Source organism: Mesocricetus auratus, unplaced genomic scaffold (assembly GCF_017639785.1).
Source record: "Mesocricetus auratus isolate SY011 unplaced genomic scaffold, BCM_Maur_2.0 Super-Scaffold_6730, whole genome shotgun sequence".
In the NCBI taxonomy this organism is placed as follows: Eukaryota; Metazoa; Chordata; class Mammalia; order Rodentia; family Cricetidae; genus Mesocricetus; species Mesocricetus auratus.
The window spans coordinates 13713058-13740574 of record NW_024429184.1 but is presented as its reverse complement, the minus strand read 5'-3'; the positions used below and the strand labels follow the sequence as shown (position 1 = coordinate 13740574).

Genomic DNA, 27517 nt, shown 5'->3' with positions numbered 1-27517 from the left:
GTGTCCCGTAACTCCCCTGCACCAGTCTGGCTTTGCCCTCCGGCACTGCACAGACCCTGTCTGGCCTTGATTTCCAGACACTTGGAGGGCATAGCTGCTTTGAGTTCTAAAGGGTGAATACTTCAGGCCTTTCAGCTCCCCCCACTCCCCAGGATCTCACAGCAGCCTCTCCTTGACTCCTTGTTCTTGACTTCCATGGAAAGATCTAGAAGAGATATGCCAAGCATAGAGTAGAAGGTAAGTAAAGTTTATCACTGAGAAGTGAGGAATTAGGCAATGACCAAAGGGACTGTGGGAGAACAGACCGCTCCCAAGGGTGAGAGCAGACATCCAGCAGAGACCTCTGTGCTGACCCACTTCCGGGGAAGCTTTGTATTATTCCTAGCATAGGCAACCGTCTCTGAGGAATGTGTTCTGTCCAGGTGATTGACAAGTCCATTTGGATTCACTATTAAAAGAAGGGAAAATGATGTCTTTGTTCTTTACCAGAAAGCTGGAAGCCGGGCAATAATCTTATAAGATAGTTGTTTAGTGATCTATTAATGACCTCCACCCCTTCACCAACCCCAGGCAGAGCAGAGAGTTTTATCTCCTCCCAGGATCAGTTATGACAAAGATCACACTCCTGTGACCAGTAATAAAGTCCTTCGGTTTCATGTAGGATCCTATAAGCTGTCAAGTGTAGGGTGGTGTCCGCATTCCTGATGACCTTCAACTCTGCTAATCTGTAACTACCTAACAGGTCCCAGGCTCTTCACATCATATGACCTCCAGCCTTTCCCCGTGGGAGTCATGTCTTCATGACTGCATCTTAGGTGGGTTTGTAAATGCATGGTTTTTTTTTTTTTAAGATTTATTTATTATGTGTACAACATTCTGCCTCCATGTATTCCTGCATGTCAGAAGAGGGCACTAAATCTCATTATAGATGGTTGTGAGCCACCATGTGGTTGCTGGGAATTGAACTCAAGACCTCTGGAAGAGTAGTCAGTGCTCTTAACCTTTGAGCCATCTCTCTAACCCGTGTGTTATTTTAAAATGTCCAATTCGTGCAAACCCCTCAGTGTCTTGGCCAGCGTCCATTCTCAGTTGAAAAGCAGAGACTGGTGGTCAGTGTAAAATAAACATCGTTGTCCGTTTTTGTTTGGAATGTCTCCAATCTGCTCGTGATTCTCAGAGCTGGAATTTTCAGTACTGTTCTAGCCTAACTTCAATCGGCACTCCATCAGCAAGGTCTGTCAATGATTGACATTTAAGGAGGATCTCCAGGATGGAGCCGGAAAGTAATCCTTGGGAAACCCTGCTCATCTTTGGGCCCTCTTTCGATTGCCAGAGGAATGCTTAGCTGTCAGACTTGATCCTCCTACTTCAAGGGGGACTAACCAGAGACCTCTGGAGAATGCAGGATGATGGACCTAGGATCGCAGGAGGAAATCTGGGCCCCAGGCCAAGACTCCCCGGTAGTGGGCGGTGCCGAAAGCCGGCGGTGCCGAAAGCAGGCGGAGCTTAGCTGGCAGCGGAATCTCATTGGTTGCCCAGCGAAGCCCGGAGGCGGGTTCACACCACAACAGGGCCTGCCCGAGAACGCTAAACGCTAACCCACACCAGGATTTGATCCTGCCGGACTCCGCGTGTGAGCCCCAACCCGCCACAGGTATCTACTGTCGCCCTCCCTAGGCGCTGGGGCACGCCGCCCCTTCGGTCCCCGAAAGGCAGGTCTCCTCCGGGTGTACTTGCTTTACCACGCCTCTTTCTCTCTCTCTCTCTCTCTCTTCCTATCTGTCCCTGGGGAACACTGGATGGACTGGGAGAACCCAAACCTCCCGAACCTCGTCTAGGTTCTGTTTCCTCGCCCTCGCCCACCCAGCCCACTGCCGGGAGCCGCAGTGGAGAGGCTGGGACCCGAGCACCCTTCGCTCAGGTGGGTGTTCCCGGGTCTCTGATTGCAGGCCTTTCGCTCTGCGGGGGCTCTGAGCATCCGGAGAGGAAATGCAAAGCTAGGCCTTTGGGAATCCAAGGAAGAGCAGCTTCTGTGGTCCCCTCCAGAGTGACCATCAGCATCTGTCCTCATCACCCGAGGCCTGCAGGGAGGCTGGTGAATTTACAGTGAGAAGCTGAACTGGAAACTGTAAAGTGGGATAACCTGTGGCCAGCGCTTTTCCTGTGTGCAGAATGAAAGCAGTGGCTTAGATCTTGACTGCAGAACCTCGAAGAGCAGTTTGCTGTCCTTTACCAGGGACCACGCTCGTTCCTGTCCCCTTAGCCCCTCCAGCCTCACCACACACACACACACACACACACACACACACACACACACACACACACACACACACACACACACACACCAGGTGTCAGGGAGGGCTTTCGGGGTCAGCATTGATTTCTGTGTGGCTAGGGACCTAGCTGGGCCTTGCTGTCCTGAATGAATTCTTTGTTCCTCTTCCTGCACATGAGAAAGGGGGTGGAGAATGCCGGGGTCAGGGGTCAGGCTGGTGCAATTCTGCCTTGCTGCTGGGTAGACAGCAGGTGAGACAGAAAAGGCAATGATTCTTTCCTGGCCAGAGATGAACTGTGGAGCCAAGTGGGGACTAGAAACCTTGCTTACCAGTCCTTTGTGGAATTTTAGACACTGTTTAAATTTTATTGCAGTTATTTTAGTGAAGTCGCCGTTTCCAGAGGCTTAGTTGACAATTAGCAGACCCATCCCAACTGCTGCTTGACTGGTACCCCAGAAGGGTAAGCTCCTACCCACTGTGCTGGCCTTTGAGCTAATCTCCATGTTCCTGCCATTCCAAGTGTGTGTTGAGTAGCTACCGTGTCTCAGGCACCGGGACCAAACATTACCAGGGACCTGAATCTGATGGGAAAACACAGTTGTTTGTTGAGACAGAGTCTCACTCTGTAGATCAGGCCGGTCTTGGACTCCCAAGTGTGTGTTTAGTTACAGTCATGAGCTATAGCATCCAGCTTGGAAGGGTTTATTTTTGGTTTTGGCCAGAACTAGGGAAAGAAAATGTCTTAGTTTCTCTTAGCTTTGCCTGTAGCCACACTAAATTTCACAGAAGAGGTGCAACAGAGGCCAGGAGGTGTGGTGTGCATGCGGATTTTAGCTGGGATAAAAATGATTGAAACCGACTATCTCCCGAGGCTCCAGGATGCTGTCATTCTCAGAAGGGGGCTTCCTCAGTGTCCCTTCCCTCTGGGCCTATGACACTAGCAGTGGATGGAATGACAGTGTGCCCTGGAGGAGCCCGTCCTCGATGACATGCACACGTAAAAACTGGCAGCTCCAGGCTGCTCCAAGGTTTGCTTGCTTTAGTTGTTACTGCTTGTTCAGCCAGTCTGCCTAATGCCGGAGTTTGTCTTCGAACCCCCTATGGCCTTAAACTGCCCCCTACCTCCACCTCCTAGGAACTGGGGTTACAGGGGTGAGCCCCATCAGTGATTGAACCCAGGGCTTTGGGCATGCTGGGCAAGCACTGGACTAGATCCCTGGTCCCAGTTCCTGAGTCTTGTGTTCCCAGGCAGGGAACCGAGCAGAAACACACAGTAGCAGAAGCAGAGGCAGGCTATTGAAGGACAGGCCATTTCCAAGAGGGAGGGAGGGGGGAGCAGGGCTGGAGAGAAGAGGTTTGGCTGCTCAAACATTAAAGGCTCACAGAGGACCTGGGATTCTCTCTCTGTCTCTCTCTCTCTGTTTCTCTGTCTCTGTCTCTCTCTCCCTCTCTCTTTCTATCTCTTTCTCTCTCTCTCTCTCTCTCTCTCTCTCTCTCTCTCACACACACACACACACACACACACACACACACACACACGGGGTGGGGGGGCTTTCTGCCTCTTTTCCATAGTATGGACTTATTCTCAAACATTCCATCTATCCAGGTACTCACGCCTGGTGTGTCTCATTAGCACCTTTGTGATGAGACATAGGTCAGCCATAGGTCCCAGGCATTGCAACAGGGGGTCCAAGAAGGGCCCTGCAGAGCAGGTGATATTTGACAAGAGACCCAGAAGAGGGGAGGGAGGGGACCAGACTTGGGAGGGACATGGGCGGATGAGAGAGTTCTTCAGGCCTTTGTACCCCACAGCCTATGTTTTAGGAGTTTTCCTCAGTGGGCCTCCAGGTAGTGCACCTACTCTCCCGGTTCACCTTGTGTGTTTTTTTGTTGTTGTTGTTGTTTGTTTTCTGTCTGCTCCAAGGCTCTCAGCATGCTGAGCATCCGACTCTCGCTGCCCCGGCTGCTCTGCCTCCAGGGCAGGACCACTGCGTACTCCACCGTAGCGGCTCTCCCGAACCCAATCCCAAATCCAGAGATTCGCTACAACCAGCTGTTTATCAACAATGAGTGGCGCGATGCGGTCAGCAAAAAGACCTTCCCCACGGTGAACCCCACCACAGGCGAGGTCATCGGGCATGTGGCGGAAGGAGACCGCGCAGATGTGGATCTGGCTGTGAAAGCCGCCCGGGAGGCCTTCCGCCTGGGGTCCCCGTGGCGCAGGATGGATGCCTCAGAGCGCGGCCGGCTGCTGAACCGCCTGGCTGACCTTGTGGAACGGGATCGCGTGTACTTGGCCTCCCTGGAGACCTTGGATAATGGGAAACCTTTCCAGGAGTCTTATGTGTTGGACCTGGATGAGGTCATCAAGGTGTACCGTTACTTTGCTGGCTGGGCTGACAAGTGGCACGGTAAAACCATCCCTATGGATGGGGAGCATTTCTGCTTCACCCGGCATGAGCCAGTGGGTGTCTGTGGCCAGATAATCCCGTGGAATTTCCCGCTGGTCATGCAGGGCTGGAAGCTGGCCCCAGCGCTCGCCACAGGCAACACCGTGGTCATGAAGGTAGCAGAGCAAACCCCGCTCTCTGCCCTGTACTTGGCCTCCCTCATCAAGGAGGCAGGGTTTCCCCCGGGAGTGGTGAACGTCATCACCGGCTACGGCCACACGGCAGGAGCAGCCATAGCCCAGCATATGGACGTGGATAAAGTTGCCTTCACAGGCTCCACGGAGGTGGGCCACCTCATCCAGAAGGCCGCTGGTGACTCCAACCTCAAGAGAGTCACCTTGGAGCTGGGCGGGAAGAGCCCCAGCATCGTGCTGGCAGACGCTGACGTGGATCACGCTGTAGACCAGTGTCACGAAGCCCTCTTCTTCAACATGGGCCAGTGCTGCTGCGCAGGTTCCCGGACATTCGTGGAAGAATCCATCTACGATGAGTTTCTCGAGAGAACTGTGGAGAAGGCCAAGCAGAGGAAAGTAGGGAACCCTTTCGAGCTGGACACCCAGCAGGGGCCTCAGGTGGACAAGGAGCAGTTTGAGCGAATCCTGGGCTACATTGGGCTTGGTCAGAAGGAGGGGGCAAAGCTTCTCTGTGGCGGGGAGCGCTTTGGGGAGCGTGGCTTCTTCATCAAGCCCACAGTCTTTGGGGACGTGCAAGATGACATGAGGATTGCCAAGGAGGAGATCTTTGGGCCCGTGCAGCCTCTATTCAAGTTCAAGAAGATTGAGGAAGTAATTCAGAGAGCCAACAACACCAGGTATGGCCTGGCTGCGGCTGTGTTCACCCGAGACCTGGACAAGGCCATGTACTTCACCCAGGCCCTGCAAGCCGGGACGGTGTGGGTGAACACCTACAATGTCGTCACCTGCCACACACCATTTGGAGGCTTTAAGGAATCCGGCAACGGGAGGGAGCTGGGGGAAGATGGACTTAAGGCCTACACAGAGGTGAAGACTGTCACCATCAAGGTTCCGGAGAAGAACTCCTGAGACTGGCCACCTTGGAGGCCCGGCCATGTCCTACAGTTCCACAACATCCAGCCAGTGGATGGAAACATTTGATTTTAGCCCGAGTTCCAAATGAAGCGTTACAAGGAATGTCAACAAATAAAATTGGAACTGTTCTATTTAAAACAGAGATGGTGGCTGGGCTCCAGCATACCCACCTCGTCCCCAGGTCCCAACTTCACTGATGACCTTTGAGTTATTGCTAGGAAACCTTAGGAGTCTCCAGAAGGCATATTTAAAGTCACCGACTGTAGCCATAAAAAGGAATGATGGATTGATCCAGCAGCAACATGAACGAGCCTCGCAGACAGAATGCTAAGCCTCATGTTGAAATGGCCAAACCAGTATCCATAGTAGAAAGTAGATCAGAGCTTGGCAGGGACTAGGGGAAGGGAATAGGGAAATGACTGCTTATGGGCATTGGGCTTCTCTTGAAAATGTTGTGGAATTGGGCAGTGGACATGGTTGACAATGTTACAATTGTACTGATTTACTACCAAATTATACGCTTAATTAGGGTATGGGAATATTTTTCATTTTAAAATTAAAATAAGCTAAATGTTCTATTTGAAAATCTGTCTTGATTAATTTTTTTTTCTGCTGAACATTTTACTGTCTCTGGGCATTAGAGGATCCAGGTAGTCATCCAGCCCCTGCCCCTCCTTCCCTAAGTTTCTGGGCTTCTCTTTGATTTCTCTTGGCTGATGTGCAAAGACCCATGGGAAAATGCTCTATTTTCTGCCCAGAGAAAATCCATATCACTTAGAGGCTTCCACTGTCATCCTCCTAACCTCTACTGAGTCACCTCACCAGGAGGGGTTCTCTCTCTCTCTCTCTCTCTCTCTCTCTCCCCCTCTCTCTCCCTCTCTCTGTGATAGACACTGTAGCTTGGAAGCCATCCATGCATCCGTTCATCCTCTCTGCGGGCTCCCCCCCTCCCCCCATGCTCACACTTGGTCAGGCGCTGTGCCAGGTGCCTTCACACCCCGCTTCCACCTTAAACAGAGCTGTGAAGCAAGGCAGTCGGTTGGTATTCATTTATTTTTCCAGTAAGCAGTGGGAATTGAGAGGTTTTTGTCATTTAAAGACGTATTTATGTGTATATATGTGCGTGCGTGTGTGTGTGTGTGTGTGTGTGTGTGTGTGTGTGTGTGTGTGTGTAGGTGCCTGCACAAAGGCACACACAGAAGCCAAAAGAGGGCATCAAATGCCTCAGAGGTGGGGTTACAGGTGGCTGTGAGGTGCCTGACATGGATGCTGGACCTGAACTCAGGTCCTCTGGAAGAACAGCAAGCTCCCCTAACCATAGAGCCATCTCTGTAGCTCTGGGACGTTTAGGAAACAGCTTATTTGGGTCAGTTTTCCATGAGGATGCTCTAGGGGCCAGACAAAGGGGTGTACTTAGGAGCCCCTCTCATCAAACCTCTAAGCTCAAGTCTGTGGTCCCCAATGACCAACAGCCCTCCAGTCATACTTGCCCTGATGGGCCCCATGCCAAGGAGGAGCTTCCATTTGGGTTGACATCATTGTGGGTACAAGGCTGACCTCTGGTGGTCCCTACCTCTACTAACTGGCTCAGATCACTGACCCGAAAGAGAAGGAAAGTCTGTTGGGAGAAAGTGAATCAGACAAGACTGCCTTGTGGGAGCTCAGACTGTAAGTCAGACAGTTACACAATAGGGTGACAAGTGCAGGGGACAAGGAGGAGTGCAGGGACAAGATGTCAGAGCCATGAGAGGAAAGGAAGAGCGTATCAAGCACCCGGCTCATCCCGAGCTCTCTTCTGCCCTCGGGTGTTCCCTGGGAGCTGCACCCACAAGGCACCGGCTCACCCGGAGCTCCCCCCCCCCCCCCCGATGCTGCCAAGCATGTTAAAGAGCTAGGCAGAGCTAACACAACCTCGCTCTGCCCATGGCAAGGCCCAGCGAGAGTGGGACACAAGACCTTGGTGGACGGGAAAGGTGACAAGGCCACTCACTGGGAAGGGGCAGGCCTTTCTGGGAGAGGGAAGGCCAGAGCCTGTAAGAAGCACAGAGATGGAGAGCTGTTCCCACAGGAGCAGGAGGCTGGGGAGGTAGGCAGTCGGGGCTTGGAGCACTCTGTCCAGCACCCTAAGGAAGCCATGCCCAGAGGAGGAAGCCCTGGCAGCCTTAAAGGGATAGGCTCATATTAAACTTCTAAAGGCCACTCAGTTTCCACGTGGACAATGGACTTGGGGCAGATCGTGTAGGACACTGCGGTCCTGCCACCAAGACACTAGCCTGAACAGGGTGTAGTGCACCCTGACCAGCCAGGAAGCAGGGTAAGACTGGTATGAGAGTCAAACGTACCCCTTTTGTTTGGGGTAACGAGGTGTGTGTGGCAGGCGAGGGGGCAGCAGCTACTGCAAAAGGGAGCCTTGAAGCTGGGGAAATAACTCAGCTCATAGAGTATTTGTTGGCATGCATGAGACGCTGGGTTTGGGTCTCAGGACCACGTATAATCAGGCATGGTGGCACACACCTGTAATCTAAGCACTCTAGAGGTGGAGGCTGGAGGACCGTAAGTTCACGGCCATCTTTGGCCATATAGCAAGTCTGAGGCCATCTTAGACTACATGAGAACCTGTGTGGGGGAAAAACAAACAGGGAAGCTTGTTGGAGGAGCAGGCTTAGGAACAAGGGGAAGGTAATCAGTTTGTGTATTCATTCATTCGACCTTTTATTAAGTGCTTCACTGTGTGCTGGGAATTGTGCTAGGTGCTGGGGATACAGCAGGGACCGGGACAAAAATTGTATCATCCTAACTGATGGAGGAAGGAGACCATAAGCAAAATACACACAATACAGCCATCCCTCGCTAACCACAGGAAACTGGTTCCAGGACCCCAGTGGACAGACGCACACGTTTCTCTTCTGTCAAATGTTGCTATCTGCATCTAGACTGACACATCCTCCCAGGCAGTTTACAGCTGGCCAGTGACAGGCACTGTGAGAACTCTCTCTGCCTGTGGGGACCAGGCACTTCTCAACCAGGAGGCCTCCTAGTCAGAGCTCACAGGCAGCCCTGACCTATGATGGAATTCACACTCCAGGGGAGAGAAACCGGCTTCACTGAGCCACTGTGGCAAGCATTGTGCTCCATGTCCTGAATTCATTAAGCCACAGACATCAGAGCAATGTGATTTCCCTTAATTAATTAAAATATCACATAATACGCACTCTGATTTACCGTTCATGAGGTCCCAGTGAAGGCTGAGAATGAGGAAACTCATTAGAGGAGACTGCTCCCCACTGGATGACTTTGATCGTCTGGCCTACATCCTCAATCTTGGGGGACAGGAGGGCAACATTTTCTAAAGATGGGAATTAATTTCATCGCAAAAGCTGTTGGAAAAATATCCATTGTACTAAAATCCAGCGCTTTGGTGGTTTAGGATAAAAAATGAACACCTTTGGGGCTAAGTAGAGGCATTAGAATTACTGTGGTACCCCCTTCCCTGTGGACAATACCAAGGCTGTGCTTTGTCTGTATGTGTACAGGCTTGTGCAGATGAATATGTGTATCCAGGCACATGGTATGCAGGTCACACGTGAGTGTGTGTGCCTGTGGCAGGCAGAGGACCTCAGATGTCATTCTTCAGAACTGACCTTATTTTTTTTAGACAGGGTCTCTCGTTGGCTGGCAGTTTGCTGATTAGGCTTAGCTGTCTAGACAGTGAGCCCCAGGGATCTATCCACCCTGACCTCCCCAGTTCTGGGATTACAGGCTTGTACCACCATGGCCAGCTTCGTAATGCGGGTCCTGGGGATCAAACGCAGGCCCACACACTTGTGCAACAAGCATGTTCATCTCCCAGTTCATTTATGCTGCTTCCCCCATACATGCCTATGATAAGTTGCTTATGGAATAAGCATTAACAATAATAATAAAAACAAGTTTGTAATATGTTATGATTAAGATTATGTGGATACTATCTCTTTTTAAATTTCTTTGGGGCAGCTGGTGGGAACCCTCAGGAAACTCACACGCAGCTGGTGGGAACCTGGCACACATTCTACTCTCCCGCCTAATGACTTGCACCTTCTGGTACCTGACTCCCTTCCTCACTCGGTCTGTGGGAGATGAGAGAGTACAGATCAGGGAGTGAATGAATTACTAAAATGCATGAAAATACAAGTTCAGGAGATTCAGAAGGATCAAACTGGGGATGGTGGATGGTTTAAAAACTATAAGTAGGGGGCTGGAGAGATGGTTCAGTGGTTAAGAGCACTTACCCTTACAGAGGACCAGGGTTCAGTTCCCAGCACCCACATGGCTCACAGCTATCTGTAATTCCAACTTCAGAGGAACGGATGCCCTCTTCTGGTCTCTGTGAGTACTGCATTCAGGTAGTGCTCAGACATAAATGCAAGCAAAATATCCATACATATTCAAAACAAAACAAAAACCCCTTCAAGTAGAGGGCTAGGTGTGGTAGGGCACACTTGGAGGCAGAAGCAGGCAGATCTCTGTCAGTTGGGGCCAACCTGGTCCACATATGGAGTTCCAGGCCTGCCTAAACCACACAGTGAAACCTTGTCTCTAAGCAACAATAAAACAAAACAAAAACTGAAAATAGGGACCAGACAAGGAGACAACCACAGCCCAGGTGGGAGAGGTGAGGAGGGTCAGGTAGAAGTAGCCAAAGTAAGCAGAAAACAGGCAAGACGCACGCAGGGTGACAAGGATGAACGGATGGGACCTGACCCAGCATCGGAAGCAGCGTTCCCGGGGGAGAGAGCAAGCGGCCCACCCCTAAAGACATTTGTTATCAGGGTGCAGGGCTGCAGCATCATGGAATCTATACACACAGGGATGGGTGTGTAGGTGGGTATAACTGTGCCTCCAAATGGTGACAGTCGTGGCGCGTGTTCGGCTCTCAGAAGGGGTCCTTGAAGCTCCTAGAGTGAAAAGCCACTGTACAGGGAGAGTACCCATAGCTCTGCTGAGACAATCCAGTTCTAACAAGAACTCCCAAACACAATGCCTGCCAGGAGCAGCCAGAGTGTGAGCGGAAGCTGAGGTGAGCCTAGGGCCCCATGGGTGTGGCAGTATCTCCTCTCCCTGGTTTAAGGTCATCCTGGGGAAAGGGAGCTGGGGGAAGCAGCTGTGAGTTCTGTCCTGCTCTGTCTGTCACCTGCCGGCTGTATGAGGCAGGGTGGCAGAAATCCCTGCTCTTCCCGCTGTAGCTGGGCTCACGTGTGGGACAGTGTTGTGTGAACTTTCAGGCCCGTCCACAGTGAGGGACCCCAACCCTGATGGTAAGACACTGCAGGCAGCAGGGCACATTCCTTTAGTCCCAGCACTCAAGAGGCAGAGGCAGGTGGATCTCTGTGAGTTTGAGGCCAGCCTGGTCTACAGAATGAGTTCCAGAACAGCCAGGGCTACAGTGAAAGCCAGTGTCAAAAATTTAAAAATAAACAAAAAATAGGAAGAGAGAAAGAGAGGGAGAGGGAGAGAGAGGGAGGGAGGGAGAGGGAGGGAGGGAGGGAGGGGGAGAGGGAGAGAGAGGGGGAGAGAAAGAGGGAGAGGGAGAGAGAGAGAGGGAGAGGGAGAGAGAGGGAAAGGGAGAGAGGGAGAGAGACAGAGAGAGCAGTCACCTAGAACCTGCAGACAGAGAACAGATATCCCCTTTTTTCTTTTCCTCGTCATTAAGCAGGTAAGGACAAATGCACTGTACTGCAGTGTGATTCCGCCACCTACAGATGACACCCGGTTTCCTCTCTTCCATGTGACTAGCAGAAGCCAGGTATGTACTGTCTGTCTGCTGGGGGAATGCTGGGTTAACAAGCGCACAGCTTGGTCCAGCAGCTCCTAGTTCCAGCAGAGGGTCCTGTCTAGTGCTAAATCTCCTCACAGCGGGGAGAAGGAGCAGAGGAGCCAGCCGAACTGTCCATGCCAGGAGTTAGGTGATGACTTCAAAAAAGAATGTCAGGACCACAGTTCCCGGGCTGACGTCACTCTAGGAGGGTGGGGCTACAGGGAGCATTCGGTGGAAACCACAACCCAGAGGAGGAAAACACCCATCCCAGTCACGAGGGAAAGGGGCAGAGGGACCCCCCCCCCCCCGCTCTCCATGACACAGTCACAGACACCACATCATGAGTCGGGTGGCACGTGCCTTGTTTTGAGCCCTTTAAAATTACAAACACACAGTATGCAACCCATCCTGGGACAGAGGAGTTAAAAAAGAACTGTTCTAGAACGATTCATTCCAAAAATATAAAAAAGTTACATGCATGTCTGTCTCCCCAAGGTCTGCCCTGCTAAAAACTACATCTGGTAAGAATCTAGTTTGCATTCCCTTTTTAAAAAAACATACAAAAAGGAGTCCTCTGCAGGCAGTTTCCCCAGACTCCACACCGGTCCACTCCATGGCGTGGCCATCATGTTGTGAGGGGTGTCTCCAGAAGCCTGGGAAGGAGAGGGGAAGGGGACATTAGAGGCAGAAGCTTGCTCCTCTGTAATGACTGCGTGTGTTAAATTAGAGGTGGAGCCTGTGATGCTGGGGTCCAAGTCCCTCCTCAGTGAGGGATGAAGCCAGGGCTGATGGGGACAGGCAGTCCTGGGGCAGTGAGAATAGTCAAGACCGAAGGCCAGATATTCCAAGGAAGCAGACTCCGGTTTACAGGAAAGGGCGTCTCAAGCCCTAAAAAGCCCCAGTATGGCTGTATAGTGAGCATTCGGTCCCGGGGGCACACAATGAGAGCTGGCCAATAGTGCATGTTACAGAGCGAGCTCAAGACAGGGATGCAAACCACATCATCCCAGACGACATAAAACGATACATTATATATTATGCATAACAAAACTTTGAGTATTAGGAAGAAAACTTAAAGGATCTGATTTCCCAGCTTTGCTGGGGTCCTGTGGTTTTACATTTTCATGCTCTTTTTCTCTCTATTCCTAGGACCTCTGGTGACAACAGATACTGTCCTTCAACCTCAGTGTCTCTCCCCAGTGACACCTTCCCTTCCGTCTCTCCAGTGTAAGGGCGCTCCTGCCGCGTACCCGCTGCACTCTGAACGCTGCTGATGTGTGTCATTTCCCCATACACGCTCTACAGACCTGAGGGACGGCAGTCCAACGTAAGCAGTCACAAGGATCAAGGGATGAGAACCACAGCAAAATCCTCTGCTTTTAATGTCTGTCACGGACGACTCAGCAGCTACAAGCACTGGCTGCTCTTGCAGAGGACCCGGGTTCAGTTCCCAGCACCCACATGGCAGCTCACAACCGTCTGTAACCCCAGTTCCAGGGGATCCAATGCCGTCTTTTGGTCTCCACAGGTATTAGGCATGCCCGTAGCACATACACATACATGCAGGCAAATACTCATGCACAAAACAAATTTTAAAAAGAAAAGGAAGTCATTTATACCTGTTCCTAATTTTTCCTGCTCTATTAGACCTTGCTGGTCAGTCTTGACAGTGATATCTGTTTATGATGGTAACTGCCATACCTGTGAGAGGATCATGCTGCCCTTTGGCTCTGGAGAGTGGAGCGTATGTGTGTGAGTGTGTGTGAGTGTGTGTGAGAGTGTGTGAGTGAGTGTGTATGTGTGTGAGTGTGTGTGAGTGAGTGTGTGAGTGAGTGTGTGAGTGAGTGTGTGTTTGTGAGTGTGTGTGAGTGTGTGTGAGTGTGTGTGAGTGGAGTGTGTGAGAGTGTGTGAGTGAGTGTGTATGTGTGTGAGTGTGTGTGAGAGTGTGAGTGTGTGTATGAATGTGTGTGAGTGTGTGTGAGTGAAGTGTGAGTGGAGTGTGTGTGAGAGCGTGTGAGTGTGTGAGTGAGTGTGTATATGTGTGAGAGTGTGTGTGAGAGTGTATGTATGGATGTGTGTGTGAGTGGAGTGTGAGTGGAGTGTGTGTGAGAGTGAGTGTGAGTGAGTGTGTGTGAGTGAGTGTGTGTTTGTGAGTGTGTGAATGTGTGTGAGTGTGTGTGAGTGTGTGTGAGAGTGTGAGTGAGTGTGTATGTGTGTGAGTGTGTGTGAGAGTGTGAGTGTGTGTATGAATGTGTGTGAGTGTGTGTGAGTGAAGTGTGAGTGGAGTGTGTGTGAGAGCGTGTGAGTGTGTGAGTGAGTGTGTATATGTGTGAGAGTGTGTGTGAGAGTGTATGTATGGATGTGTGTGTGAGTGGAGTGTGAGTGGAGTGTGTGTGAGAGTGAGTGTGAGTGAGTGTGTGAGTGAGTGTGTGTTTGTGAGTGTGTGTGAGTGTGTGAGTGTGTGTGAGTGGAGTGTGTGTGAGTGTGTGAGTGGAGTGTGTGTGAGAGTGAGTGTGAGTGAGTGTGTGAGTGTGTGTGAGTGTGTGTGTGAGCGTGTGAGTGTGTGAGTGGAGTGTGTGTGAGTGTGTGAGTGTGTGAGTGGAGTGTGTGTGAGTGTGTGAGTGAGTGTGTGTGAGTGAGTGTGTGTGTGTGAGTGTGTGTGTGTGTCCCACTTCATCCACCTAGCACAGCTATGTGACTTGCTATGGCCAATGATCCATCAGCAAACGTGACATCACTTTTGAGCAGAAACTTGAATGAGGCTGCACTTGGCTCCGGCTCGTCCTATCTGCCATAAGAATGGACATGACCCACCCTGGGCCTGCTGCTCCACCCTGGCTTGATTGAGGAGTCAGTGGGGCAGAGTCACGGTCACCTTGCAGCAGTCATGTCTCTTATGCTACAGGGAGGGAGCTAGGACTGACTTGGGATGTGAACCGTGGTCCTCACAGGAGGTTGGCTGGAACTGGGGAGCGGAGGCTTTTGTATCTGCTCACATCGAGGACTGTCACCGTGCTGTGGGACTGGGCCTCTCCAATGGCATTGGCGGCATGGCAGTGGTACACTCCCTCATCTTCCTTCCTCAGAGGGTTGATCTAGAAATACAACAGACAAGTTTATACGATTGCACACTGCACACTTCATACTCAAAACTGACAACCTTGTTCAGCATTCTTTCTTTTCACGCGGGCTCTCAGACTCTCTATGTAGCTGAGGATGACCCTGAACTCCTGATCTTGTGGTTTTCACTTCCAGAGTGATAGGATGAGAGGCCTGTGCCACCACGCATGGTTTCTGTGGCCCTGATAATCCAACACAGGGCTTCCTGTTTGGTAAGCACTCCACCAACTGAGCCACACCCCAGCCTGTTGCTTTTCAGAATCTGACAGGCCTCTTGGTTTCTTCTCTTCCATGGAGGCTGGCATGCAGCAACACTGTCTTCTCAGGGACCCCCTTGAAGGGCCTGCTCCCTGCTGTGGCTCTTACTTTAGTGGCTTCTCACTAAAGGTGGCAAAGGCTGATTTTGAGGAAAAGGCATGAATCTTAAAGGACAAACATCTACCCACCAGAGAAGACTGCCAAGTGTTCTTTAAGGGGCAGCCTTTACAAGATACCCCCAAGGGACCTTGTTCTCAACTCTTCGCACCCACAGACAAGAGGGAATATGCTTGATTGGAAAAGGCTACACACACACTCAACTGCATTCCAAGTCCCTGGATGAAGCGTTGTCAAACTGCCCAGAGCTGGTGGAGGTGAGGCAGATATCCCCCGAGAGCACATCCACACCTGCTCTCATCTCCTTTGGCTTCTCCTGTAGTAACAGCCCCATCCACTGCACACCACCACACGCTGTGGTGCAGTCAGGCACAATGGTATCATTGGACTCACACCAATCAGGGTGTTGTGTATCAGCTTCCTCAGAGGCTGACACATTCCATCCTGCAGGAAGCTCCTTAAGCAGGAGGGTAAGCAACTCAAAAGAGCTTCAGGAAGTCCCTGAAACTGAGCAGATTCACTAGGCCCCTCCCTGCCAGAGTAAGCAATAGAAACTGAGCCTCACAGTCAGATGGAAAGAAACTGAGCTGCAAAGAAAACCCTCAGACCAGACCAGCTGCCTGGGAGAAGCAGAAACCAGCTGGGATGCTCAGGAGAGGCCTAGGAAGGACACTACATCCTCTTGAGCTGCTTTCAGGCTGTGAGTGTGCGCACCAGGTTCCCAGCCTCCTGAGCTGTCACCCCTGCTGGGGTGGGCTTTGGTGCCTCAGCTGTCTCTGAGTCAGCCCCTGTAAGTAATCCTAATAAAACTCAATGGTTGACCATTGGTGGTATCCATCGTTTGGTCTGTCATGGGAATCCCTATCTGGGGTGTGTAGTGTGTGTGTGTTTGTGTGTGTGTGTGTGTGTGTGTGTGTGTGTGTGTGTGTGTGTGTAGCATCTCCCTAGGAAAAGCTTTGTCATACAGGAGGGGAAAAGCATGTGTGTCATCAGTCTCATTTTATCGGAGACTGACTCACAGGTACACCCCAGGAAACTAAGGCTAACAGAGCAACGGTGTCTGTCCAGTTTCAGCCTTAGCTCCTGTTCCCTCAATTTTTCAAACAAATGACATCCCTTTATCTTAGCAAAAACGTTGTAAGAACTGTTAAGCACGCCCTGTGGGAGAACCCCAACGTTCCAGTTCCCTCTCTACCTGTGGCCTTAGGCAGGTGCATTAGTTTCTTGTAGTTGCTTAGCAAATACTCTCAGCTTTAGCAGCTTAATACGACACCAACTTATCACCTTCAATGTGGGTCCAGCAGGCTCAAATTAGGGTCTGTCCGCATCCTTAAGCCTTGGGGTGGGGACAATGCGTTTTCTTGGTCAATTTCTAAGGGACAGCAGAATAGTTAGGTCCCGTCCTCCACCTTCAGTTCATTAATGGGGGGACACCTCTGTCACCCTGCCATGCCTCCTTCTCACACAGACTCGCCTGGGCAATCAGTTTCTTGAGACCCTAACAGCATGTGATTTACCTGTGAGTCTCCCTGGGCAATCTCTTCTTTTTTTTTTTTTTTTTTTTTTTTTTGGTTTTTCGAGACAAGGTTTCTCTGTATTGTTTTTTGGACCATGTCCTGGAACTCGCTCAGTAGACCAGGCTGGTCTTGAACTCACAGAGATCCGCCTACCTCTGCCTCCCCAGTGCTGGGATTAAAGGCATGTGCCACTACCGCCCGGCGGGCAATCTCTTCTTAAAGCCTTAACCTCCCCTTGTCACATAGGGCAGCACATCCACAGCTGGGCATTGGGACATCTTCTGGGGACACTGTAGCAGATCACTTAATGTGGCAGCTTGAATGTAACTGGCCCCCATAATCTCATAGGGAGTGGCACTATTAGGAGGTGTGGCTTTGTTGGAGTGGATATGGCCTTGTTGGAAGAAATGTGTCACTGTGGGGGTCAACTTTGAGGTTTCCTATGCTCAGGATACTGCCCAGTGTCTCACCCGACTTCCTGTTGCCTGCAAGATGTAGAACTCTCAGCTACTTCTCCAACACCATGTCTGCCATGCTCCCCCTCATGATGATAAGGGACTGAACCTCTGAACTAAGTGAGCCACCCCAATTAAATGTTACATTTATAAGAGTTACCGTGGTCATGGTGTCTCTTCACAGAAATAAAAATCCTACCTAAGATACTTATACTCTTGGGAGCTATCTAACCTACTCCAGAGGGTTCAGTGGGATACAGACAGGGGCATGCTGGATCTGGTGGTACACACCAGTTACTTTATGGGCTGGAGCACCAGGTTAAAGAATCTGAGGTCAGTCAGCCTGGGCAACTTAGTGAGACCTTGTCTAAAAATAAAAATTTAAATGTTTAAAATGACATTTATTTACTTATTTTGCATGTATGTGTGTATGCACACGCGTGTATGGAGATGAGAGGACAGCTTGCAGAAGCCAGTTCTCTCCATTCTCTGAAGATCTGGGTCCTGGGATTGAACTCAGGTCAAGTACTTTTACCCACTGATGCAAAGTGGGTAAAATGCAAAGTAAGGCCCTGGGTTCAATCCCCAGCAAAGCCAACAGAGGAGAATAGGGAACAGTTTTTAAAGTGTAATGTGTCATGAGAAGACAAAGGTTGGTAATTTTCAATTATCTGAAACACTCACCAAAATCCAGGATGTGGTCTCATGGTCAGAAGGACCCCCACGCACCTGGACAGCTATATTGACATGGTCTCCGGGCAACTCCTCCAACCCCTCAGTACCCTCAGGAGAACCCACGGCCTATAAGAGGCAGAGAATGCACACAGTTGAGAAAACCAATTCCGAGGCAGGCTGACCCCCCCTCCCCCAGGCCTCTGACCACCTGCATCCTCCCTGGGACGCCAAGGCAGAAATTCAAATACAAATAACTTATGCAAATAACTCAACCTTCTTTTAAATCTGTGTCTGTTCGGACAGCGCCGTCTGCTGGACAGTGAGGTTGTCAACTCTGCCAAAGGGAAAAGCTGTGAATTCCACAGCCCTTATCAGGGCTGTTGAGGAAAGGGGCCAATTAAGTTGTGCCCTTGGCCAGTCTCTTAGAATCGGCCTCAGTGCTCAGGACAGGACAGAGTCTCGGTCACCAGTCTGCTTATAGCTCTGTGTCACAACAAATCAGGTCCTAAGGACCCAGCAGCTGTCAGTATGTCCGCTAGCAGAGCTTTCTAGGCATCGAACGGACCAAATGAACAAATGGTATGGGAAGGAATTGAAGACGTCCTTTGGAGAGAGCTCTGGGGTAGCAGCATCGAGGCGGAGGGCTGGAGAACGCTTATCTAACCCTCTGACCCACAGACAAACACACCCAAGGAAACAGTTTATCACCACGGGTGCTTCTGCTTTGTTTCTGTCCTTGTCTCCCAGGTTCTCGAAGCACAAGTACACAGACAAATGCATACATGAACGCTTGGAGAAAATTACCTTCCTCCAGGTGATGACCGGGGTGGGCACAGCCTTTACTTCACACGAAAGGAACACTTGAGCCCCAGTGACATTGTGAACATCTCGAGGTGGCATGAGGACCACAGGAGCTGGAGAAGACAAAGAAACAGCTTTTTACCCTGGCAGGAGCCCGACCTCGGAGGTCTGCAGGAAGCCCAACGTTGAGGGGCAGTGGGTCCTCTGGGAACTGCAAGCCTGTCTCTGCTTTTCCCACCAGGAAAACAGAACTAAAAGGGGAAAGTGGTGTTCAGATTTTAGTGGTGGAGCTACGATCTCAGCACACTGTCTCTCTGAGTATCTGCAACACCTCAAGTTGCCATCTGCTTATTTCTTGCTGGCTACATAGCACCTGGCTGCCTCTGGAATCTGGCTCTAACTGTAAGTCACATAAGGGTCTGGTTTCACGAAAACTTTGCACACCCCCAGGAATGGAGAACTCACTCCCTGCAGAACGGCTCTGTGATCCAACTCATTCTCATAGGAGCGGCTTCCGTCTTCGGTCATCACCACCTGATGGTGCCAGGGCTGGAGCCCCTGTTGGCACGGCTCTCCAGTGAGTACCGACGGCCTGGCCCACGCCAGGCCGCCTACCCCTTCAATCAGCCACACCTTCAGTTCTGCTCACTTGACTGCCTTCCAAAGGGATGCTCAAACCCAAGTGTGCAGGCAGCGCTCTGGTGAAGAGAGCCTCCAACCTTCCAACATGCCCTGCAGCCCTGGACCCGCACAGGGCTTGTCTGGCAGAAGCCCCATCTGCTACAACAAAGAGGGGCTAATTTATTCACATCCAACTGCCAGCACCTCCTCACAGCCACACTGGTGCTTCCAGCCGCAAGCCCTCCCCACAAGCCTGGCCCCGAATGGCTGTGGGACAGTCATACTGCGCCTGATTCCAGGGCCGTCAATAGGTTCCAGAGGGACGCTGCGTCAACGTGTTTCACTTTCCTTCAAGTAAAGCCATAAATTTTAAATGAGACTTCATCACTCCCTTTCAGGCCTAAATGAATAAACCAGTAAATCACATTTCCTACGCGCTCCTCTCTCTCTCTCTCTCTCTCTCTCTCTCTCTCTCTCTCTCTCTCTCTCTCTCTCTCTCTCTCTCTCTCTCAATAACTACAATTAAGAGGCACTGTCTAGGGAAAGCTGCCTTTGCCACTGCTATCACCGCAGGAAATACCATTTCTTTTACAAAAGAGCCCCCTGCTTTCAGTGCTAACGCGACCTTTCCCACTGCATTTATTTATCCATAGTTTTGCATGCTGCACACAACTATCCTGGTGTGCAGACCCATGGAGGACCGATGCATCCGGTGGGGAAGTCACCGTTGGAGGCAGAGCAGTTCTGTGACCTCGAAAGGTTCCCTCAGGCTGCCTCTTGCCAGCCATCTCTTTTAACTTGAATGTATCTGGCCCTGGGTTTGCGTTCTTAGCCATAACAGCTCTGCACGGTCAATAACAATCGCAGTAAAGCTAAGGCACGGCTGCCGGTTGCTTCCTTTCCTGGATGCCAGCAGGGGGAGCGGCCCAGGATGAGCCTGCCCTCGATGAGTCTCTTTCTGGTTGTAGAGAGCAAGCCTCACTTGAGCGCTGACACCGTCTTGACTTTCCCCGAGAGGACCCTTCGGCATCCTCACTAGCCCTGGAAAGTCAGTGTTTTAACACCCATTTTACAGCTGGGGAGCTAAGGCTTGGACAGGTGAAAGGCCTGGAGGAACAGGGACTCACATTCCCGCCAGGGTTCCGTACAACTCCATACTAGCTTTGAAACTGAGTCAACTGTTAGTTTGATGGGCTCCATCCTAGAAGGAGAGAGCAGCTCCCAGGCACAGTGGTTTGCTGGGAGGCCTCACGGCTTGCAGGGTACAGTCACACAGTCACAACTCACGTCACGTCAGGGATACAGAGCCAACTCACCAGAGAGGAAAGTCAGGTAGGGAATCCAGGCACCAATTCCCGGGGGAACCACACAGGCACAGTCATGGGTCGAGTCACTACTGTGAAGTACTGTCTAATTGGGACACTCATGAGGGGCGTGGTACCAGGGCTTTAGTGGGGGCGGATCATACAGGTACTGAATTATGAACCAAAGTCTCAGATCCCCAGATGGATGGATAAGTGACCCCCAACGCCCATGTGTTGGAGGCCGCTGGAGTTCTCAGAGTGTTACGGGGTGGTGTAACTGCCCACCCAGGAAGTGGATCCCAGCAAGAGGTCTTTAGGTCACCCGAGGTATGATCTCAGAGGGGACAGTAGGTAGGGTTTTGGTGCCTCCTGTCTTCTGCTTCCTGGCTTGGGTGCTGGGCAGTGTGTTCCACCACACACCCCTGCTGGGCTGAGCTGCTCTTGTCAGGGACTGAAGAGAAATGGGGCTAGGGATGCTGGGCTGGAACTCCCAGAACCAGGAGCCAAAACAAAGTCATTCTGTCATGGTCACTGCAGGTATTTCAAGGTGATGGAACGTCAGTAAGGACCACATTCTGCTGCTCTCCCCAATTCTGGGAGTCCCAGTTCTCAGGAGCCAGTCAAGGGCCAACCTTGCCAGCTGAAGAGTCTGACGTCAGTCTCAGGCCAGCTATCTGAGCTCTATTCTGTGCAGGGAGGGAGCATTCCACCCATCACCTCCCAGCGATGCCCATAACACCAGCAGGACATCTCCTGTTCTCACATTACGCGGGTGTGTCGGCAGGGTACTCAGTGACTATCAGAGGCAGGAAGGACAGTATGGTGGGCAGGGGTTAAGGAAGCCCACTTCAAGTTCTGTCTAGGCTGTGTGTCCAGTGTCACGCTTCAGTTTCAGCTGTGGCTTCTTCAGAACGGACACAGGGGCCCATCCTCCTTGGAGCCTGAGTCAGCTCATGCTGGCTGGCACTGTTCCTATTAGGTCTGTGGCAAGACAGAGGCATTAAAGGGGAAGGGCAGAATGGAAGGAAGCTGTTCACCTGATGGCTGCCGGGAAGCAGAGGGAGGAACAGAGATGGTTCTTGGGACAAGATTTCCCCTAAGGCATGGATGCCCAGTTACTTCCTGTAGTTAGGCCCCATCTCCGGAAGTCTCTGCCACTTCCTCTAGAGCCACAGTCGAGGACTAAACCTGTAATACACAAACCGCCCAGGAACACTTCATACTTGAGCTAGGACGTGCCCACTGCCTGCCCTCCACAGGCTGAAGACCTCTTGCAATCTGCCATGGTGTCTGTCCCAAGGGACACAGCAGCTCATGCTACTCAGAACAGACCTTCCCATTGTGCAGTGTTTGCTCGCAGCCTTCTGCTGACCTCTGGTGACAGGTCCTATCTGGTGGCATCAGAGGCCATGACCCTCAACCCGCAGGATCCCCAGAGCTCAGAGAAACTGCAGTGGCTCAATGCCCTGCAGGCTGGAGCAGCATGGGCAGCGATCTTCAAAGAGCCCGGGACATGGCTGCTCACCTCAGTGTTGTCAAGGCTGCCAGCATCCTGAAAGGAGCAGGGGTTTCCCTCCAATCTACCTGTGCCTGGAATAAAGTGGCTTTTCAGGAGGCCAGTGGCTGCTGGTCAGTCTAGTCTTCTAAATGCATCAGTTCCATCTTTCTGACTCTTCCCGGATCAGTGTTTGCTTCCTTCTCATGCTCGTAGCAGCCTAGGAAATCCAGGCTGGCACAGCTCCATCCATCCCAGGGCTAGACAGCAGGTCACAGGCACTCAGCTGCGTGTGGTCCGTAGGACCACTGGATAGGCAAAACAGTACCAGGGAGACGCAGCTGCCTGGGAGTCCAGGTGCTGCCCATTGTTGCTTGGACTGGTTGTGATCATTGTCTTCTTGGGAAAAGAACAACGCTGCTGCCCTGCACCCTCTGGCATGCGGGGACATAATGACGGTGTCTGTGTCAGCTGCGTGGGTCTTCGCAGATCAAAGGACCTGCATTATTACTGCATGTGGTGATCTGTCTCCCTACCCCTTCCATTAGGTGGGTCCTTGGTGGCTAAAATGAAGGATCATCCTGCATGGCTCAGAGATTTAAGTTAATGGTGCCATGGACAGCAAGAATGGCCAGAGTCGTCCCCCAGGACCCTATCTGCGTGTATTAAGACACACACAAGCAAAGAATTTAATGATCAACGTGCCAAAAAGGCTTGATAATTTATGCTTATAATCACGGTTGGATGGGGAAGGAGCCCCAGCTTAATCCCACCGCCTGCAGCCTGCGACTCAAATCCCCTCCCTCGGCATTCATGAAAGGCTTTGAACATGAGGCCCCTTTCTTTGTCCCTCTCACAAAGTGGCATTCACCGCCTCCTCTGGTTACCTGGTAACACGTACCTAGGGCTTCTAAAGGGAGCAGGAATTCTAACCAAGGTGAATTTTCTAAGATTCAGGAGCCCCATCTCCCAGAGAAACTGCTGGGACCCAAAGCCCTGTAGGCTGGAGACGAATGGCTGGGATCTGCCATGAGCTGGGCAAATGGACCTGGGGCCCAGGGTCAGCTGGGGCCAGCCATGTAGCTTCAAGAAATCCCCCTTTAGTGTGCCTCAGTGTTCCCGTTTATTACAGCAGTGGTTCTCAGTCAGTCGAAACCCCTTGGAGGTCGAACGACCCTTTCACAGGGGTCACCTAAGACCATCGGAAAACAGATATTTACATTATGATTCGTATCAGTGACAAAATTACAGTTATGAAGTAGCAATGAAATGATGTTATGGTTGGCAGTCATCACAACATGAGGTCAGGGTGTTAAGAAGGTTGAAGATCACTGCATCACGGGGTAGGTAAGATTCTTTCCCCTCCCTCCAAGGATTGCAAAAATCAAGGACAATAATGCGTGTAAAAGCAATGTGTAACAATGAAATATTCACACAGAGGTGTCTAATGTGCAAGGTTCCAAGACTGCTCTCAATTTTAGGCAGTGGTTAGCTCTGAGCAAAGGCTTCTGGGAAGGGCAGCATCTAGACCCAAACACTATTTGCCACCAGTGCCCCATGGAGGCATCAGCGAGACACTGGCCTCCGCTGGAAAGGAGCTAATCACTACATATAAGCCCCCCACTCCATTAGAGAGGAGGTACCTGGGTGCTGAAGGAGTCGGGAGGAGCTGAGGAGGAGGGACTGTCACCGACACTGAAGTAAAACTGTCTGTTTCTCTTCAAACAGGTCCCCTGGGGCTTTGTTAAAAGTGCCCTGCTGTGTCTTTTGAATTAAAGATGGCTTTAGGGCAGCCCAGAATGAGGTGCAGCCGGAGTAGGGAAGCTTAGGGGCTTCCTGTGCTCGAGCCCTCGCCTCCCTGAAACACCAGGGCAAGGACCAGGCAGGCCTGTGAAGGTGGAGGTGACAGGGAGACAGCATCAGGTCTCAGGTGGGTGACACAGTCCCGGGGGGGGGGAAGGACAGCAGAGCTCAGGAGTGCTGAGGTCGGTCACTAATGAGGCCCTGGGAAGCGGCTCCCTTTGGCTCTCAGGACCTCTTCATTCTCCAGGCTGCAGCCCAGGGCGGGCCTCTGAGCCCAGAGATCAGAGCCTAGGGGCTGGCACATTTACTTGTCATTTGGTAATTTTCAGTGAATTAGGGGTGTGGGTTTTCCATCTGCCATCTGTCTGTACTCTGGTAACCATAGTAACCACCATCTGCCTGACTTAATATTATCCAGTCCACTTCAGAAAGAGCGCTGGACAAGGGGTTGGGACCTGGGAGGTGGCAGCCTTCGTGGACATCTTGGACCAGTCCCCTGCTTTCTCTGGGTTTGGGTCCCTTCTGCATAAAGCAGTTTGGGCCACATGGCTGGAAGGGGTCTTTCTCCTAGAACAGAGTGCCACTCCGGGGAAAAACCACTCAAGCCCTTTCTTCTGGGAAGCTCTGAGGGCCTGGTCAGCATTTCTTCTGTGTCCTGTGAGTGTCATTAGTGCTACCTGTCTCAGACAAAGGGAACTGCCTGTGAACCAGCTGCTGAGGAGGCAGATTGTAGACAGTGACAGAACTACAGGAAGGAAAGACAGGACTGAGCCGGTGCCTCGGGCAGGCACAAGCTTTCCAAGCAGAGAGGGCATCAACAATGCCACCCTCCCCGGGGAACACCGTGGCTGGACAGGGAAATGACCTGGCTCAATGTCACTGTGGAAGCCAAGAGCTACCCAGGAGTACCCCTCCCCCCACCCCCAGTACCGTCCTCCATTGGCGCCTGGATGAAGAGCCATAGTGACTTTTCTGTGTAACCCAGCCTGCCTCAGCCCCTCGCTGGGTTGCACATCGCCATTGCCCCTGTACAGGGGACTTCCTGCCCCATTTCCAACAACCCAGCAGAATCCTGGATTTGATTCCATGGAGTACTTGCAGGGGGAGGAGAATAACACAATACCAAACACTATTTAAGCCTGGAAAAAAGAGCCACCAGGGGTCTTTCCTGAAGCACTAACTTGGGCATTTGGTTTAGACTTCATCTCCCAGCTCGGGCCAGAAATCTCGAGAAGCCTGAAGCACCGGCTGATGGCAGCATCCTGGGGACAGCTAGTCATCACACTTACCATGCTGGGCGCCCCACTATCCTTTCAGACAGAATGGATGGGTCCTAGACATGTCAAACCCACACACGGGCAAAGAAGGCTAGCCTTTCTGGACACCCATAGACACTGACATTTTGTTTTCTTTTTAAATTACCCAGGACAGTAATCAGTTAGGGCACCAGGGAGGTGTGCAGTGTGGTGCTAAGCTTTTACGTCCTTGGCAACGGAGAGTTTTCTATTCATTTCCGTAAAGCAGGGAACTTCAAATTATGTGCACTTTAGACTGGGTCAGCCTCTATGGTCCCATAACCTTTTCAGAGCCGAAGTTTCCAAGGGTTTCATCCGATGGACGCTCCCTGAGAGCCTTAGTTTGGGTCTCACTGGATACACAGTACCCTGGTGCTCTGTGTTGGTGACTCTTCAATCCCATGTGGGACTCCTGATCTCCGGGAGTCCTCACCTCTCCTTCCTCTCTATTCAAACTGTCCACTTGGCCCAGGACCCCCTCCGATCTATTTTCAAATAACTGCAATAGCAGGTTCTTAAACAGCCATATTCCTGTTTGTTCTAGGGCTGGAATCTCCGCGAAGTGAGTAAGGCAGAAGGGGCAGGGTGTGGACTTCGCCCCTTCCTCCTTCTCTCCCAACATGACATTAAGATGTGAAATACTGCTCCAGGAGGGGAGACTGAGGCCCCGGTGGTGTCCACTTCTGTGCAAGGAAATTCTTTGTCCCACATCTTAGAGCACTGGGGTCCCGCTTTCCCCATCTGCCTGGGCATTTCGGGGTCAAACTCCACTCACCGAACTCGCAGGGGCCATCCCGTGCCTTGTGCAGGTGGCCAGAGTGCATGCGGGGTACGTGCCGAGCACGCAGACGTAGCGCACAGATGCTGGAGTAGGAGCGGCCGTCGGAGCCGCAGACGGTGCCGCGCTGAGCGCACACGCAGAGCCCGGTGCCCTCGGGCGCCGTCCCTGCGGCGCGACTCGCACACACCAGGCCAGGGCCACAGCGAGCGCCCACCCGTCCCCCGCAGCTCGCGCCCTCGGCGCCCAGGCAGCGTGCGCAGCAGCCGCACTCGTCGCGCGCGGCGATCCATGGTGCTGGGCAGGGCGAGGGCACCGGGCAGCGATCCAGCCGGCACGGGCCGCATTCAGGCTGTCGTCTGCCCGCGTCGCGGAGCCCGAGGCCCCGGGTCAGTGACAGCAGGAGCAGCAGCAGCGGCAAACGCGGCATGGCCGGCTCCCGGACGGACGGCAGCAGCGCCTCTGCTCCGCTTAGCGCTCGGCGCTTGCAAAGCTGCCGCGCCCGCCCCGCGCCCGCTGATTGGTGGGGCCTGCACCGCGGGGCGCCCCTCGGCCCGGGACCAGCCCAGCGCAGCCCTACCCGTAAGCCCAGCTGCAGAGAAGTCTCCAGAACAGCTCTGCCGCCTCCGATTGAGCTCCGGGGTGGTGGGTGGGGGAACACCCAGCCCGGTCCAAACGACAACTTGTCTGCCAGTCCCAAATACTATGACTCTCAATCATCCCACCAAGATGCCCTATTTTATTTTGCCATCTTTCCAGTTTTGTTTGGTAAATTGACTCTAGTTTAAGATGTCAGAGTTTACAAATGGATGGTTAGATTTCCCTCTTGTCTCGAATCCCAGTTCCCTAGCCCTGCTCCCAGAGGCCGCTCTGGCTATTGGGTTTGGCTGTGTTTTTAGGAATTTTCTCTGCTCCTGAAAGCGTGGGTGAGCTCATAACCCAGCCACCCAGTGACTTTGAACTTGGGGTTTTCTGCCTACAGAATGCCAGGTTTCCCGCCTTTTATCATCTCTGAAATCCAGGCTCTCGTCCAAACAATGGGGGCACAGGTGAAAAAGGTGTGTTCTCAGGGGTGTTTCTTAGGGGTTGACAGGGGCCTTGTGGTGACCAGACACAGAGATGTATTGTGGACTTCGTGTGGATCAGTCTTGATGTTAACACTTTACGCAGTATTTAGATGTTCAAACGCAAATTTTTAACAGCTTGTGTTCTGTCCTTTGGCTACAGAGAGTGTTGGGATGGGGTCCTGGGGAACGAGTATCAGTGCGCCTATGGCCTAGCTGGTAAAGCATGTTGAAAGTCAGCTTCTTGCTGTGGGTTATTCACACAGGCTCCCAGCCAGGCTCTGAGCGCCTCATCCCTGACAAAGGGGCCTGTCACGGATGCTAAGAGGTGATGTGTGGCTAGCGGAGTACACCCAAGGGAGAGAGAACTTACCAACCAGGCTCCCCAGGAACCATCACCTACTTCTCCGAGTTCGCTCTCTTGTATACTGTTGGCTTACTCTAGAGACAGAGAAAGCCTCTCGGTGCCCGGGACGAAATGCTGCAGATCTCCTGAGTTGCATACATTTTCCTTTCTTAGTCCAGTTCCTGCCCAGCTTGCAGTCTTCTGGGCCAGGTCCTTATCCCCGAAAGAAGCCCCTGGGAGGCCACTTTATGTGTCGAGCAGAGCAGAACAATAAGGCCAGGTCACTCTAGCTCTTACCT

At 52.0% G+C, this 27517-nt stretch overlaps 2 protein-coding genes across 5 annotated transcripts; one reads left to right on the top strand and one right to left on the bottom strand.

Moving 5' to 3' along the window:
* Window positions 1-1506: 1506 nt before the first annotated feature.
* Window positions 1507-6361, top strand: Aldh1b1 (aldehyde dehydrogenase 1 family member B1). Of its 3 annotated transcripts, XM_021232277.2 has the most exons (3): window positions 1569-1654; window positions 2650-2736; window positions 4201-6361. In XM_021232277.2, exon 3 carries the CDS (start codon window positions 4210-4212, stop codon window positions 5767-5769), a length of 1560 nt encoding a protein of 519 aa, XP_021087936.1. In that variant the 5' UTR covers window positions 1569-1654; window positions 2650-2736; window positions 4201-4209; the 3' UTR covers window positions 5770-6361. The 3 variants fall into 3 exon arrangements, with proteins under 3 accessions (XP_005078799.1, XP_021087936.1, XP_012975000.1); XM_005078742.4 differs by lacking the exon at window positions 2650-2736 and having other exon boundaries at window positions 1507-1654; XM_013119546.3 differs by lacking the exons at window positions 1569-1654; window positions 2650-2736 and adding an exon at window positions 1790-1921.
* Window positions 6362-11914: 5553 nt separating this feature from the next.
* Igfbpl1 (insulin like growth factor binding protein like 1) lies at window positions 11915-26256 on the bottom strand. Of its 2 annotated transcripts, none has more exons than XM_005078741.4 (5): window positions 25806-26256; window positions 18516-18625; window positions 17721-17837; window positions 14494-14664; window positions 11915-12222 (listed from the first exon to the last, which is right to left on the bottom strand). In XM_005078741.4, the coding sequence occupies exons 1-4, from the start codon at window positions 26236-26238 to the stop codon at window positions 14515-14517; spliced, it is 810 nt and encodes a 269-aa protein (XP_005078798.1). In that variant the 5' UTR covers window positions 26239-26256; the 3' UTR covers window positions 11915-12222; window positions 14494-14514. The 2 variants fall into 2 exon arrangements, with proteins under 2 accessions (XP_005078798.1, XP_040594852.1); XM_040738918.1 differs by having other exon boundaries at window positions 14519-14664.
* Window positions 26257-27517: the final 1261 nt, after the last annotated feature.

Bases quoted from the DNA above. Each gene is read 5' to 3' on its own strand.
- Igfbpl1 (XM_040738918.1), bottom strand. From the start codon at position 26,238: ATGCCGCGTTTGCCGCTGCTGCTGCTCCTGCTGTCACTGACCCGGGGC. The intron at 18,626-25,805 runs GTGAGTGGAGTT...TGTCTTCTCCAG, and splicing joins GGATGGCCCCTGCGAGTTCG to CTCCTGTGGTCCTCATGCCA. The intron at 17,838-18,515 runs GTAATTTTCTCC...TGCCTCTTATAG, and splicing joins CGGTCATCACCTGGAGGAAG to GCCGTGGGTTCTCCTGAGGG.
- Aldh1b1 (XM_005078742.4), top strand. From the start codon at position 4,210: ATGCTGAGCATCCGACTCTCGCTGCCCCGGCTGCTCTGCCTCCAGGGC.